The sequence below is a fragment of the Cinclus cinclus genome, chromosome 6, assembly GCF_963662255.1.
Source record: "Cinclus cinclus chromosome 6, bCinCin1.1, whole genome shotgun sequence".
NCBI lineage: Eukaryota > Metazoa > Chordata > Aves > Passeriformes > Cinclidae > Cinclus > Cinclus cinclus.
Window position 1 is genome coordinate 58,349,937 of NC_085051.1, and position 14,884 is coordinate 58,364,820.

General features: G+C 45.7%; 1 protein-coding gene across 1 annotated transcript in view; it reads left to right on the forward strand.

The window, feature by feature from the left end:
• The window catches only part of ARMH4 (armadillo like helical domain containing 4), a 49,780-nt gene extending 35,762 nt beyond the window's left edge, over positions 1-14,018 (forward strand). Inside the window, 3 exon segments of the mRNA XM_062495607.1 lie at positions 9,837-9,868; positions 13,646-13,780; positions 13,950-14,018. Coding sequence (XP_062351591.1) covers positions 9,837-9,868; positions 13,646-13,780; positions 13,950-14,018 — 236 coding nt within the window.
• The last annotated feature ends 866 nt before the right edge of the window (positions 14,019-14,884 follow it).

Genomic DNA, 14,884 nt, shown 5'->3' on the forward strand with positions numbered 1-14,884 from the left:
TCTTGATTTGCTTTGCCCTTTGCTCATTCCCTTTTACCTCTGTGATTTTCTGAGGGCCCACTCCCATAGGTGTACCTGGAATGTTAAAAGTAGTTGGGAATAATTTTGGGAAAACTGACAGAGGGCAGAGTTAGATGGGATATTGGGAAGGAATTCTTCCCTGTGAGGGTGGTGAGGCTATGGCATAAATTGTCCAGAGAAGCTGTGGCTGCCCCTGGATCCCTGGAAGTGTCCAAGACCGGGTTGGACATTGGGGCTTGGAGCAGCCTGGGATAGTGGAAGGTGTCCTTGCCATGGCAGGGGTTGAAACAGGACGCTTAAAATAATAGCATCCTAAAGAAGATTTGTGTCCAACAAATCCTATTTTACTGTGATTTAATATTTGTACTGTTTTAGCTCCCAGAACATCCCACACAGGTGGAGGTGTTACAGTAGGGGTTATTAAACTATGAAGGAAAAGGCTCTGACACAAGGAAAAGAAACACAAGTGACTTACTAGATGTGATCTGTTATATCGCTAACATTCCCATAGTCAGGATGGAAAATGGAATAAGAGATCAATTTACTTGCCCATAGTTATACAAGAAATCAGCGACCCATATCAGGAACCTTAAGTTGAGTTTAACTTTTGGTGTTTGCTCACAAGAGAATCAAATCACAGTGGGAATTGATGCTCAGTTCTGCATGCAGGAGGAATGTGGTATAAGATTTGTCCTGTTAGCAAACATATTCATTTTCCTTTTGTGACTAACACTGGACAGTGCTGCTCTTCCCAAGGATTTGCAGGAAAATAAGTCTCTGTGATAATCAGATCTTATTTTTAGCATCTAATCGATATCGTCTCAGGGCTTTGTGGTTTAATTAAGGCAATAATTGTTTGCTGAAAACACAGTCTAATACCTGTTTTTTCCTCCGAAGGTCAACTCCATCATTTTTGTTTCCAACCATTTAGTTCTTTATTGATCTTTGTCATTTCATGGGGAGTGCTGCATCTTGACAGATGAAATAAAGGCCAAAACTTGAAATAAGAAAAAATATATCCTTTTTCTTAAACACAAAAAGGGAAAATCCCATATTTCAGCTCTTGCTGCTGGCAAATCCTTCATACAGTGTCCTCTGGAAATAGGATTCTGAAAATTACTTTTGTTCTTTATGGAAGGAAAAAACAAACCAAGAATTTTTTCTGAGCCTGATTAATATCAGACATAAAGTGAAGCACAAGAAGCTGATGCTTTCAAGTGGATAAGGCCATGGGCTCTGTCAGGAGGGCAGGAAGATCTCTGGGGTGGGGGCTGAATGAGAAATTCAGAGAGGGCTGAATGAGAAGTGCCCTCTCAGTATAGGGGAGTATCACTTGGCTTCAGCTGGAGATTTGGAAGGTATTTAACCAAATGACAGTCACCACCATTTTGCTGCTGCCCTCCAGCTGAAATAAGATGCTGTTGGAGCAGAGGGATGCATGAGGTGCTCTCCACCTCCACTTTTTCAACTCCTCCCATCACCATCACTGACATTTAGTTTTAATTTGCAAAAATCTATTCAGTCTTTGCTAGACTATGGGAGAGGTTGCCAGATGATGGAACAGAAAACAGGGTTAGTGAAAAATGGGCATTAAAATGTAGCACGGGATCAAATTCCACCTTGTGCTTTTTTCCTGTAAATATACAGAGAAATGATGCCTTGGGGTTTCACTTTTATATTTTTCAGAATCTCTGCTGCTTGGTGTGTAACTCTGAAAGTTCATGTTAGGTGTCAGTAAGTTCTCTTCCCAGGGGAGTCAGACAAAACAATCCCTTCCCAGCTTCAGAACCAAGGACAACCAGTACCCAAAAAGCAGAAACCACAGTGAGGGAAAGGGGGCAAGGCAGGGGCTGAGACTGCAGAGCCTGGGGCTGTGGTTGGACAATTGACCCCAATGTGCAGAGGAACCAAAACTTATAAAAGTGTAAAAACTCGTGAGCAGGATCCATCTTGGATGTGATTTGGGTGTAGCCCCAGCCAGGCTCTTGCACTGCCCAAGGTGGATCCTTTCAATAAATCCCTGTTTTATCCCTTTTGCTCTGTGCAGTCTCTGTTCCAGGTCAGCCTTTCCAGGCAACATTTCAAACCCTACAGGCGTCCCTCAAAACCAGCAGTGGTTTTAGGGGCTCTTGGTGCCAGAAAGAGCTGAAATATTGTCTTGGTGTGAGGACAGAGATCCCCACAGGGTTTGTGTAGCTCAGCTCTGGTGTCTGAGATCCGACGGCACAGTTTTCCTCACTGATACCCATAAATGGGTTAATTGTGCTACATAATTAGTGGCTTGTTTTTATTTTTTTATTTTGTTTTGTTTTTACTTAAAGTTAGGATTAAAAGTACAAAGGAGACAGATTTTTTGTGTTTTGACTTGGTTATTTATGAAATCTTATCTAAAGTACAGAGAGTTTTGTCATACTTCTAGCTACCAGCTAAAAATGAGCAAAATGGACCTGAATCTAGCTAGTTACTAGGTATTTTAAACAGTTTAATAAAGAACTAACACTTAGATTGCTTATATTTTTGACCTAATAACTAAATACTTGTGACTCACAGTGTAGCACTAACTATTTAACCAAAAACTACAATCTGAAATTATGAAAAAGAAGGAAGAAGACAGAAAGAGACAAGGCCCAAGAATCTTTATCTTGTAATTGTTACTTATTGTATTTTTTAAATCCTAAATTCAAAACCTTTCACCATGCGAAATTACACACTTTTATTCTAACTACACACCAGTGATTCTAATTCTGTTACTTAAATTTGGAAGCCTTTTTCAAGGCTTCAAGTCAAAAGCAGTGCTCTTTTGGGGGTCAGTGTCAGAAAGCACAGAAAGCTCAAAACTTCCAGGCTTTAGGGTTCCAACATTTAATGCCAATCATTAAATTCATTGGATTTATATTCCGTTGTATTCTAGTTCTTGGTAACTTTACCAAATTTTAACTGTTTGGACCAAGATTTTTCCATGGTGCTTGTCCTAGACTTTTTAAGAAAACTTGGCTGAAGAACTTCACCTGCTCCAGTGGATGAATCACAAGAAGAATAAACCATTAATAATTTTTTTTTTTTTTTACTGGAGACCTCTGAGAAAAAAACAATTGTGGCAAAATTTTAGAACTGAGAGCGCAGGAATTAGTAAAATCTCCGGAAGAGGTATATCAGTGCTCTGCAAGAAGCACTGGAAAAGCCTGGAAAGCATTCTTTCACAAACCTGGCTCTTCAGCTGCTGCTTCTAGGTAGTTCTATTTGGATAGTGGTATGTAAATAAACAGCACACAAGTGCCACCTTAAAAAGGTTATTAACGCTGCAAAGTCAAGGCTCGTGAGTAAAGAAAGATTTTTCATCTTCAGTAGGATACAGATTTGACAAGGAGCTCCTTCCAGGGCCTCAAGGGGCTCCAGGAGAGCTGGAGAGGGACTGGGGACGAGGACATGAAGTGGCACAGACACTGGGAATGGCTTCAAACTGGCAGAGGGCAGGGATGGATGGGATTTTGGGAAGGAATTATTGGCTGTGAGGGTGGGGACACCCTGGCACAGGGTGCCCAGAGAAGCTGTGGCTGCCCCTGGATCCCTGGAAGTGTCCAAGGTCAGGTTGGATGGAACTTGGAGTAACCCGGGGTAGTGGAAGGTGTCCCTGCCATGGCAGGGGGTTGGAACAAGACTGTCTTTAATGTCCCTTTAACCCAGCCCAGTGTGTGATTCTCTGAAAGCTGGTGGATATGAACATTTTCAGCACACAAGGAACCCAGGAGCTGAGTGAGGCAGGGTGGATTCTCAGTGCTGGTGAGTCCCTGGTGCTGCTCCAGGAGCTGTGCCAGGGCAGAGGGAGGGAGAAGCTGATCCCATGTGTGCTCCAGCAGAGGTGTTGCCATTTCCATAAACAGAGTTTGTATTTCCTCTCCCAGAGCAGACACAGCTTTTGAACACAGTGTGATCCAGTAAATATTTAATCATGCAACAAATTGTGACAGCCAGTTCACGGCAGCGTCCTGCTGATGCCTTTTAGGATAATGGGAGGTGTTGTACCTTGGCTTGGTTTTAACATCTTGTGCCTGTCTGGGGCCACTGAGGGAGAAACAAATAGTGTGTAGATGTCAATATGTGTTTTGAAGGCCCCACAGAAGATCTGAGTTCACAGAGAAATACCAAGGCACAAGGGCAGTGCCTTTGCCATCCTCAGCAAGGGGCTACTCACTGTGGACAGGTAAAGTGGAAAACAGCTTAAAAAGAGCAAGGGAAAGGGAAAAGGAGGAAACAGACCTAATGCCATGAGGAAAGGAGTGTCAAAAGGGTTGATAAGGTCAGGGAAGGAGTTGGGAAGCCCATTTTAGTTCCTGCTCTCTGGGTGAGTGTGGTGAGTTGTCTCCCCATCTCTATTTCTTTTCCAAGAGATTTGGGCAGCAGCCAGGCTTGGGTTGCAGCTGGAAAGGCAGGGAAAATGGTGTAGATGGTACAGTTCAGGGACCAGACAGTGCCATGGTAACTATTAATGTTCACTGGGTTAATTCAATACCAAGCCAAATTTTTATCTGAAGACATAAATGGTAGTTGTCAGTTTGACATTTGTTTGATTATCCAGCTGTTCAAGTCTTCTTGAGTTGGGCAATTCAAGTATCAACATTCCCATCAGGTAGGTGTAGTTGTTCTGGAATTAAAAATATGCTGCCTTCCAGGCACATGCCATTTTCTTTATTATTTATTTGTGCTAGTAAGTAAATTGAAAATTGTGCTTTTTTGAGGGAAAGGAGCTGATGCACCTTTGTGCCATTAAATTGTCAGAGCTGAGCAGATGAAGCACGAAGCATTTCTGCAAAATTGTTCTCACAAGTCTCATTTGGGGAAAAAAGTTTAACCTGCAAGATTAAGGGATGAAATCTGTAATGGAACAGGGCAGGTTGCTTGGTATTTACAGACTGATTGAAAGCAAACAATCTTTTCCTTATTTATTACACTTTTACCAGCTCTCCTTTGCTGAAAGAGTGCAGGTTTGGATTGGATATTAGGAAAAAATTCTTAACTGTGAGGCTGATGAAGTCCTGGCACAGGTAGCCCAGAGAAGCTGTGGCTGCCCCATCCCTGGCAGTGTCACATTTTCACCCCTGGTCTGGGGGTCATGGTGGAGATTTATTAGAAAGAAAGGAGATGGATGAGCCTCCATCAGTAGCAAGATGGAGTTCTGGAATGAAGCTGTAAGTGCTGGATTTGAAAACCAGGCAACATCTGCAGGGATGAGCAATAATGTGCCATGGAAAAACAGAATTGCTTTAACTGATGATTAAAAAAAGAGGATATGATTAAAACAAGCTGATTAGATGAAACCAAAGTGACAAGACAGAGCAGCAGGGCATCCAAGAGGGGAGGGGAGAGACACAACTGATGGCAGTAGGGCATGAATTATTGATTGAAATCTCCAGCAGAAGTCTTGGCATTTTCTTATCTGGAAAGGGAGAGAATGAATGAGAAGCGAACAGAATTATTAAGCAGCTTTATCACTGCACTGGAGTGGATAATTAGGCAATTAGGATTACTAAAAGTTGGCAAAGCAAGAGGCCCTGAGGACTTGTGCTCCTGATTTCAGAGGAGGGTGGAGAGGGAAGCAGGGAAAAGCCTTTGGTGAGAGATTTGATGGTGCCTCGTGGTGAGGCTGAAAGGCAGAGCCAGGCTCTGGCACCCACCCCTGCAGCTGCCAGGACAGAGGGGGGCACAGGAAACCTGGATAATAAGAAAGAACCTGTCTGAAGATGGACAGCAGCAGGGGGGAGATCAGCAGTGAAGGCCTCCACATAACAAGGATCTGGACCCAAGTGAATCCAGAGGAGACCACAGAGATGCTCAGAGGGCTGGAGACAGGCTGGCAGAGATGGGAGGGTTCAGCTTGGAGAAGAGAAGGCTCTGGGGAGACCTCAGAGCACCTTCTGATTTTGGGCATCCACTGCCATGTACCCTCAGGTGTCACCTGCTGTCCCCTCCTGAGCCTCCTGCCTGCATCTGCCAAACCGTGAACGTCCAGGAAGGTTTTGCTCACAGGGAATTGTGACTGTCCCTATGGGCCAGGCTCACACCACAGGCTGCTGCTTGCCTCTGCAAGTGAGCCTCACTTCTTTAGCTGGCACCAGAGCTTCTGAAGAGTCGGCTGCACATTTTGAAGGGGAAAACTGGGTAAAACTGACTAAAAATAGCACATTGTATGTGTAAGTGTCTGAATTCATCCTGGGCTGTTTTCAGGCCAATGCCAGACAACCGTGCTCCTCCTCTGTGCTCCTGACTGGCTTAATCTTAAGCTATATGTTATTTTAAATTAATTTGCAGAGATGCAGACATTATATAAATCACAGAGGAAATTTCAGATTATGTGTGTAATTTGCAGAAGTGCTCCATGTTCATCTTACTTAGCTCCTCATGAAACCAAGGGATCAAAATTAAGCTGAGGCAGAGATTTTGGACCAGTCATCATCCTGAAAGCGCTGTGGAAGATGAGCCAGCACTGCAGACACTTGTTAGTAATTCACACCCAGAGACTCTTGTCATTTCTTCAGGACATTCAGTGGTCAGAGAAAGGAGGAATGAAGGGGATGATGAAAAATACATGGACTAGAGTATTTCTTACTAATTATTTGCTTGACCTCATTGGCAAGTCACCTGGTGTTCTTGGAGAGTGCTGCATTTTCATGGGAAGGTGCCAGCCACAACGTTCCTCTCCCAAGACCAAGCTAGAATATTAATTATGGATTCTGCTGCATAATCAGAGTCTGAAGCCCAGAATTAACTGATGGTAGCTGCTTAGCACAGATGTCAATTCTGCCTTGAAATAATGCTCTGTCTCCTCCCCACACACGTGGTGTCCTCAGATGGGTAAAGCATTGGGGCAGGGAGTGCTCAGTTTTGGTGACACAATTGTGATTTCCAAAGAGATGTGTTAGAACAATGCTGTGCATTGGTGACATGAGAAGTGTTTGCAATTCATGATAATCTGATAGCAGCACCACTTTATTAGTGGTACCACATATTAGTGGCTATTTTTTTTTTCTTTTGCCTACACTCAGGGTTGAAACTCAAGAGACAGGTTTTTTTGTCCAGACTTGGTTGTTTATTAAATCTTATTTATAGCACAGAGAATTCTGCAACACTTCTAGCTAACGAGCTAAAAGTGAGTAAAATGGAGGTGTATCTAGTTAGTTACAAGGTCTTTTACAGGCTAACTAACCAATTAAAAACTAACATCTGTGTTACTTATACTTTTGACCTAATAATGAAACGCTTGTGACCTGCACTGTGGAGTTTTCTTTTTAACCAAAAACTACCAGCTGAAATCATGAAGAAGGAACAAGAAGGAAGAAGAGTCAATGCTCAACAACCTCCATCTTGTCCCATACCTATGACTATATTCTAAAACCCCAAATTCAAAAACCCTTCACCATGGGAAATGACACACTTCCGTTTTAACTACACACCAGTGATTCCAACTCCATCACTCAAATTTGGAAGTTTTCTCTAAGGCCTCAGGTCAAAAGCAGTGTTCTCCTGGGGGTCAGAAAGCACAGAAAGCTCAAAACTCTCAGGCTTTAGGGTCCCAACAGTAATCCAGTGCTCCTTGACCTGTCCTGGCCCCAGCCTGACAGCTCTGGGAATTTGGCTGTGACAGCTCCACACTCTCTGCTCCTTCCCACTGCAGTCCTGCCAGAACACTGAAGGGTTTCTGACCTCCTGCCTCAATCTCATTAATTTGGGGCCATTATTTTCCTCTAGCAGAGGGCAGAGGCTGTGGCTGCATTAGAGTATCCCCTGGGGAGATACCTAGCCAGGGAGAAATCACCTTGGGTTGTTTTTCCTGTGGCCTGGGTTGATCCCCAAAGGCACCTCTGCACAGCTGAAAACAGGGCTGGGTTTAATAACAAACAAATGTGTAATAGCAAATAAAGATTTGTGCTGTCGAGTTGGTGGGTGTGCTGCTGTTTTGTGGAGCAGAGGGGAGCAAAGCCAGAATCTTTTAAAATTAAAAATAGGTAATGGAATATTCTTAGCTCAGCCCCTGCCTCTGCCTTGGCAGAAATGCTCCAGAGTTAATTGCTGCCGTTGTTCAGCTGCAGGAAAGTGGGTCGGCTATTGATGAGCTCACTGATCCCATGTAATTGTTGTGGAAGATGTAAAATTAGGCTTTGTGCTCAGCTGGAGCTTGGGCCAGCTGAGCACAGCGTGCACGCGCTGCAGGTGCACGTGGGGCTGTCCTGGTGTGCAGGGGGGATGCTGTCCCCTAAGCCCCATGTGGCTGAGCCACTGTCACACCTGGTAAACCCAGCCCAGGGGAGCCATGGGTTCCCCTCCTCTCTGGGATTCCACTGGGAGTGACATCCAGGGCATACAGGCTTGGGCTGGCAGAGGAGGATTGTGGTGGGACCTTCATAAATTGAGTTTTTTATTACTTAGCCTATGCAGGCCAGGACTAACAGTGGGAAGAGCTGCTGAAACAAGACCTCTTGTCCTCTTCTAGTGCTGTGTGTGTCCTTCTCCTGGATAATTATTTTTTTTTCTCAGCTTTCATCAGAAATAAGTGCACCTGTGCCTCTTTCACATGTGTTCACCTTTTGCTAATTTGGGATCCTTCTGTTTGGAATATGTTATGTTGCTAACACTTCAAAGGGAGTATTGACATCACTTTGAACTTGTGTTATATCTGACACATAAAATAGCCATTTGCTGCTGGCCCTCCTGTGCCCCCTCCCCACTCCCAGAAAGGCTCCTTTCAGAAGGGTGCTCTGAGTGCTGCAGGTGCACTTGCAGACACTGATATTACTAATTCAAGCTCTGAAAGGATGTTTTATAACAAAGCAGGCTTGGAGATCAGGTCTAATTCCATAAACTCTGTGTTACATTTGGCATTTAATGCAACCGGGAAGAAATATCCCTCAAAAGGACATTGCTGCATCCAAAAGTCCCCTTTGTGCCTGGAGCACTGTCCTTCTGGAGAGATGAGAATCCTTGAAAAAACACAGTTGCTGAGCCCTAAAAAACCCCAACGTTTATTTAACTGTTTATTGCTTTTTACCTGTGAGCAGGAATTTGTCAAAATCCCTGTGGTCGTTTTGCCCTGGGTGCAGTGCAGACACACCCAGTGCCCTGTGGTGTTAGTGACTCCTGCACCCACCGCTGAGCCCTTGCAGCTCGGTGAATATTTCATCCCAAAGCACCTGCCATTACAGAATTTTGATTCTCAGCTGTTGTATTTCACAGGACTTATTTAACTGTTAGGAGAAGAAAGTTGCAGCGCTGGCAGTATAAATTTGCTTGGTTTAGTGATTTAGCACCTCCAGTGCAATCCCAGCCCTCTGGACGTTTCCCAGAGCAGACAGTGGCTGCTCCAGAAAAGCAGGGGAATAAAAGGCAGTGAATAATACATTTGTGGCCATCATTACAGGCTATACCAAATACAGGGAAGACTATCCACCCAGAGGAGGCCAGTGGAAGGGGATAACTGCACTGTAAGGTTTTTTGCCTGGTCAGACACCCCAGTGTGTGTATGAGAAGTGATGGTCAAAAACCCACAACCTGAAAGACTGTTTTTTATTTTCCTTTTTAAATCACTCTGAAGATGTGAATTGCTCAGGCAAAGGTGAGCTACCTGCCTGCCAACTCACTCCAGGAGTTTCTTGCCTTGATTTGCTGCATTTGCTTTTTCTCATGAATGAGAAAAGAGGAAATCTAATGTTCAGCCTTATCAGCTTGTTAATTTAATTGCTGTCTGTTTTAATGTTATCACTGTCGTTTGTTACTAATTAATAAAAGTAACAGGATTACAGCTTTTATTCTTCCTTATTTTTCAGTGAGAAGCTGGATGGAGAAGCTGAAAGATAAGGTAGGAGGCTCAATGTTTCAGTTCCTTTTGAAGCAAAGCCACTTTTACTTGCAGGAATAAATAAATTCTTGTCAGTGCAGTTCTTTATCTCTATACAGACAGTTGAGAAAGGGCTGGAAATTATCTCTGGGAGGCAAATTAACCAGATACTGCTGGTATAGAGTGGTGTGAATCCACAATAAATCCCTGATGGGTTGTAACTAAGGGCAGGAGGGACAGAAGTGATTGATTGATTGATTTGATTGATTGATTGATTTCCCTGCACCAGAAAATGACCTTGTCAGATAACATATGAGTTACTTTTTTATTTCCCCTTGAGTTACCATAGAATAGTTTTGGTTGGAAAGGACTTTTGGAAGTCCATCTAGTCCAGCCTCTCTGCACTGAGCAGGGATATCTTCCACCAGATCAGGATCAGGTGGCTTAGGACCCTGTCCAACCTGACCAGGAATGGATCCCAGGGTACAGAACTTAGTTCCACCCCTTTTCTCTAAGTGCTAAGCTCAGTTCTGGATCCAAATCAAGAGGGCTTGGTGCTGCTCTCTGGTGAGAGGCTGCCTGCCATGCCAGTGCCTCTGGATGATACCTCCACGTGCTGCAAATCCCTGGAAGGAGAATGATCAAACACAGGAAAACTGACAAGGTAACAGACCCTGATCACTCCTCCCTGGCATCACAGGGGGCTGGACCATGGAATCAAGAGTTGTGCCAGCCACAGGCAGTGATGGCTTTTTAGCTCAGCTGCCCTGGAGCAAATATTGACATTTCAGAATGGTTGTGTTGTGTTGCTGACTGCAGAGCCATGAAGCTGGAAATGAGGTGACAGCAAGAACATTTTGTGACTCAACGGGTCTTGGAAATTCTTGAACAGGATCGGAGACAGTAGAAACAAAAACAAAGGAGTGAGAGTGGTCTCTGAAAACACATCTCTAAGCTTAGGCAGACTCACCCAACCAGCACAGCCTGCCCACGTGCTCCACACCAAATTCCAGCAGCACTTTTGCCATCAAGTCAGAGCAGAGAAGCAGGGTCTGGTGTCTGTTTTCCAGGACTGAGGAGTGGGAGGGTTTAGGGTGGGTCTCTGCCCAGCCCTTGTTGAGTTACCTTTCTGCCTGCACTAGGAAGGAAGCAAGACTAGAGCCAGCTCTGCTCATAGCAGAGCTCCTTGGCCTGGGATTCATCCAGAGCAGATGCTGAAAGGACAGAGGATGGTTTTCCCAGCGAAGGTAAAGAGCAGCCAGAGGCTGGCTGTGTGCCTGGAGGGATTGCAGCATGCACAGGTCACCTGCTCATGCCCAGCACGAGCTTGGGGACATCAGTGTCCTCTCACTGAGGCTGTAGCTCTCACACCTTTCCTCTTGTCACCTTGTTGGCCACCTGTGTCCTTCCTTCCCTGTGGCAGAGGGGCTGCATGTTCCTGTCTCCAGCAGAGCTCTGGAGAGCCTGAACCTTGTCCAGGCAGTGCCCAGCACAAGCACTGGTGTAACTGGGGACCCACTGCTGTCCATTCCTGAGCCACCTCCCTCTTTTGGGGAACAGCAGATCTTTCACCTGCCTCACATTTTTCCCTGGAAAAGCCCAACAAAAAACATTCCCTCCCACCCCCACCCCTACCAACCAGTTGCTAGTGTAGCAAATCACTTGAAAGTAAACCTGTTCATCCCATTCCCTCTTCTTCCTAGTCGAGTTTCTCAGCACCAGTCTTATGTGCCCCTCTCGTTTGTCCCGTCCTCTGTTTTATAATCCCTCCACCCAGAAGAGGATTCCAGCACACAATGACCCTTCTCTGAGAGATGTGTCCTTCCCTGTCCCTCAGGTGTGGGGACTGTGGGGCCAGGAGCACAGGGTCAGGGACAGATTTGTGTCTGGTCTCCTGCAATCACTGTGCAAATGCTGCATTTGGTGTGGCAAATAATGGACATGACGTTCCTCTCAAGTTCTCATTTGTTATCTCAAAGCCAGCAGGGCCAGGAAGGTCATGATTTGGTGTACTAAAGGGCATGATTGGGTACATTAAAGGTCATGATTTGGTGTATTAAAAGCATTCCTAAAGAAGCTGCATCTTCCCCATAAGGGAGTAAAAATGCAGCTTTGGACTGTGAAGTGGGGTTTTCTATCAAGAAAGTGCAAAATCCCTCAGAAGTTGGGCTGGGTTTGCATCACGTCACAGGTTTTTGGGGTACAAAACACTGATCTGGGGGCTGGTGGAATCCTGTAAAGGCCATGAGCTGGTCAGGTGTGATAAAAGCTCACAGACAGGCTGAGGAGCTCATTGTGATTTCTGACATGGAAACTCAGCTGGGCAGCAGCTAAAAGCCATTTGCAGCCTCCCCTCACTGCCCATGCCAGCAGCAAAATTCCAGAAATAGAAAACCCCACGCTGCACTAATTAGGTCACCCAATTAAGGCACCTTAATTGCCTCATAGAGACACAGTCTTCAGCTGTGTCCTCACTAACCTCCTTTTTCAGGAGCTGGGCTCAGGGATGCTGCCCCTTCCCAGCACCTGAGCTGAACAGGGCTGGGTTTTCTGGGAGGGTGTTCAGGGAATCTGAAAGCTGCAGCTGAAGATCCCTCAAGCTTTGGGATCCAGACACAGACCTGTTACTATTTAAAGCACTGAGCAGGATCTGGAGGGGCTTGGGGTAGCAAACCAGCCCTCCTTGGTGTCCTGCCTACCAGATGAAAGCAGTTATTTTCATTCTCTGGGTAAGTGTACAAAGGCAGGGTAGTGCACCTGAATAGCTTTTTTTATTTTCTTTCTCCTCCCACTCAGTGATTTATGGAAGAGAAGTAATTATGGTGTGTGTGCTGTGTTGTATTTTGAAGACAAGTGGTTGTAAGCAATAGGCTGAGTCTCACTAGGAGCTCTCTGATAGTCCTCAGAATTGGTGCCTGTGTCCCTTGGCAGGTGTAAAGCCTATTTTGGGGGTGTAGCAGGTGAAGGGTGAAGCAGTAGTGGCACAGCAGAAGGCTCTGGCTGCAGTGTGAGGAGAGGCAGAGCTACAGAGGGGGGAGCCAGGCTGTGCCTGCCTCCCTTGCAACACTGAGCCCACCAGCCCAAATTAGGTGAGGATTCTGGCACTTTAAAACTTAGGCTTGTTTTCATTTAAAGTGGTAAAATATAAAATAACAAGCACTTGAGAAATTCTCCTAAGGATTTAAAGTGTTTAGATGTGTAATTTTAGATTAGTCAGGCTGTCTGTATTTTTTTTTTTTCATAGGCAGAGCAAATGTATGATCACAGAGATTGAATTAGGGCTGGTTTACTTTTGCTGTGCTCCCCTTAAGGCCAGCTGAAGGTGTGTGTGCCCTCCCCCTATGTCATTGTCCTGCTGTCATGCAGGGAACCCCTTCCCATGCAAAGCTAAAATGTTTGCCTCAAAGATTTTGAGTGCAAAGCTGAGGAGTGGCTCAAGATCACCTTCCTTTGGCAACCAAGGTTTTCCTTCACACCTGCATCCCTATTGAGACACTTCACCCAAATGATTCCCTCTCCTGAAGGCAGGCAAGCACTGCAGGGTCTGTCTGAGCTGCCACCAGTGAATATCTGCCAGGAAAGGCTGAGTTGTGGTGGTGACCAGCTTGCTCCTGGAGTGGGGCTGGTTGAGGCTTCCTGGAAGCAGGAATCATCCTCTGCAGGCAGGTGATGGGGGCTCAGATCCAATAAACTTTGAGCAAACCACTGTAGGGTTATATTGCAGTCCCTGGCTGGTGAAAATTACTCTGAAAGGATGTTTTTGGGGAGTGTTGCTCTGCTCCTGTTTTTCCCATCCAGGCAGGATACATGTCAGGGATGCTGGTTCCTGTGGGAGTTGGAATCGCCGGAGCCCTCTTCATCCTGGGAGCACTCTACAGCATAAAGATCATGAATCGCCGCAGGAGAAACGGCTCAAAGAGACACAAAAGGAAGGTATGGAAACTGTGAGCCCTGCTGGCTGAAAAGCCAAGCCAGCCTGGGTAGGGTCTGTCCGAGCTGGAGTGTCTGGGGCACCTCGGTTATGGGATGGGGGCATCTGAATTCTCTTCATTTCCTCCCTTTTAGCACGTGGACCTCTCTGATCTTTGTTTTCCTCCCCCAGCAGAGGGAATTTAACAGCATGCAGGACCGAGTCATGCTCTTGGCTGACAGCTCTGAAGATGAATTTTGAGTGGAACTGCAGTGCCCTTGGGAGAGCCCGTGACTTTTCAGAAGAGGGAGGGAGAGAGAGAGAAGAAGAACAAGTGACTTCTCTGCTGCACTGCTGCTCCCTCGGCTGCCCCTGGCAGGGGTGGTGTCCCCAGTGACAGTGACAATGCTATGCTCTACGTGTGCCACCCACCCGTGATGTTTGTTTTGATACAGTAGTGGAGATCTCACACTCGCCCGGTGCCTCATTCAGAGCCACAGCTGGAGCTGCTCCATGTGGATGATTATTTTCCTCTTGCCCTGGTGTACTGTTTTGGTCCTGGCTGGCAGTAATCTAATCATAACAATAGCTCTCACTCATCCCAGGAATGGAAATCTTTACTGTGAATGACTTCTGTCCAATTCATTTTAAATGTTACATTACCTGAGCTAGAGTTCATTAGTGCTAAGATTAGCTGCTCTGCTTAATTAATGAGTTGTAAGCCTGAACTGTATCCCTGGCTGCCTGAGAAGTGCCCATGTACAGGGTTCTTGATACAGTTTGAAGCACATTTCTGCCCTTGGGTACCCCCAGTCTCACCCCTCTCTTCCTGCAGCTCTGCTCCACACTGCTTGGAGACACACAGGAATGGCCTCAGCACTTGATTCCACCACGAAATTCCTTGTCCATTTTCAACCAGCACTGTCTGTTACAGCACAATAAATACCAGCGCTCACCTACTGATGGGTGGTCTTGCTTTTGGTCAGTGTGCAAGGAGGTGAGAGAAGAGGCAGGTCAGAGACTTCCCCAGCTTCTGCCTCCTCTGGAAGGACACTACCTCCAGGTTCATCTCTTTCCAAGGCTGCATTCCCATAGGGATGGCAGTGGAGCCTCTATACCCCTTCACC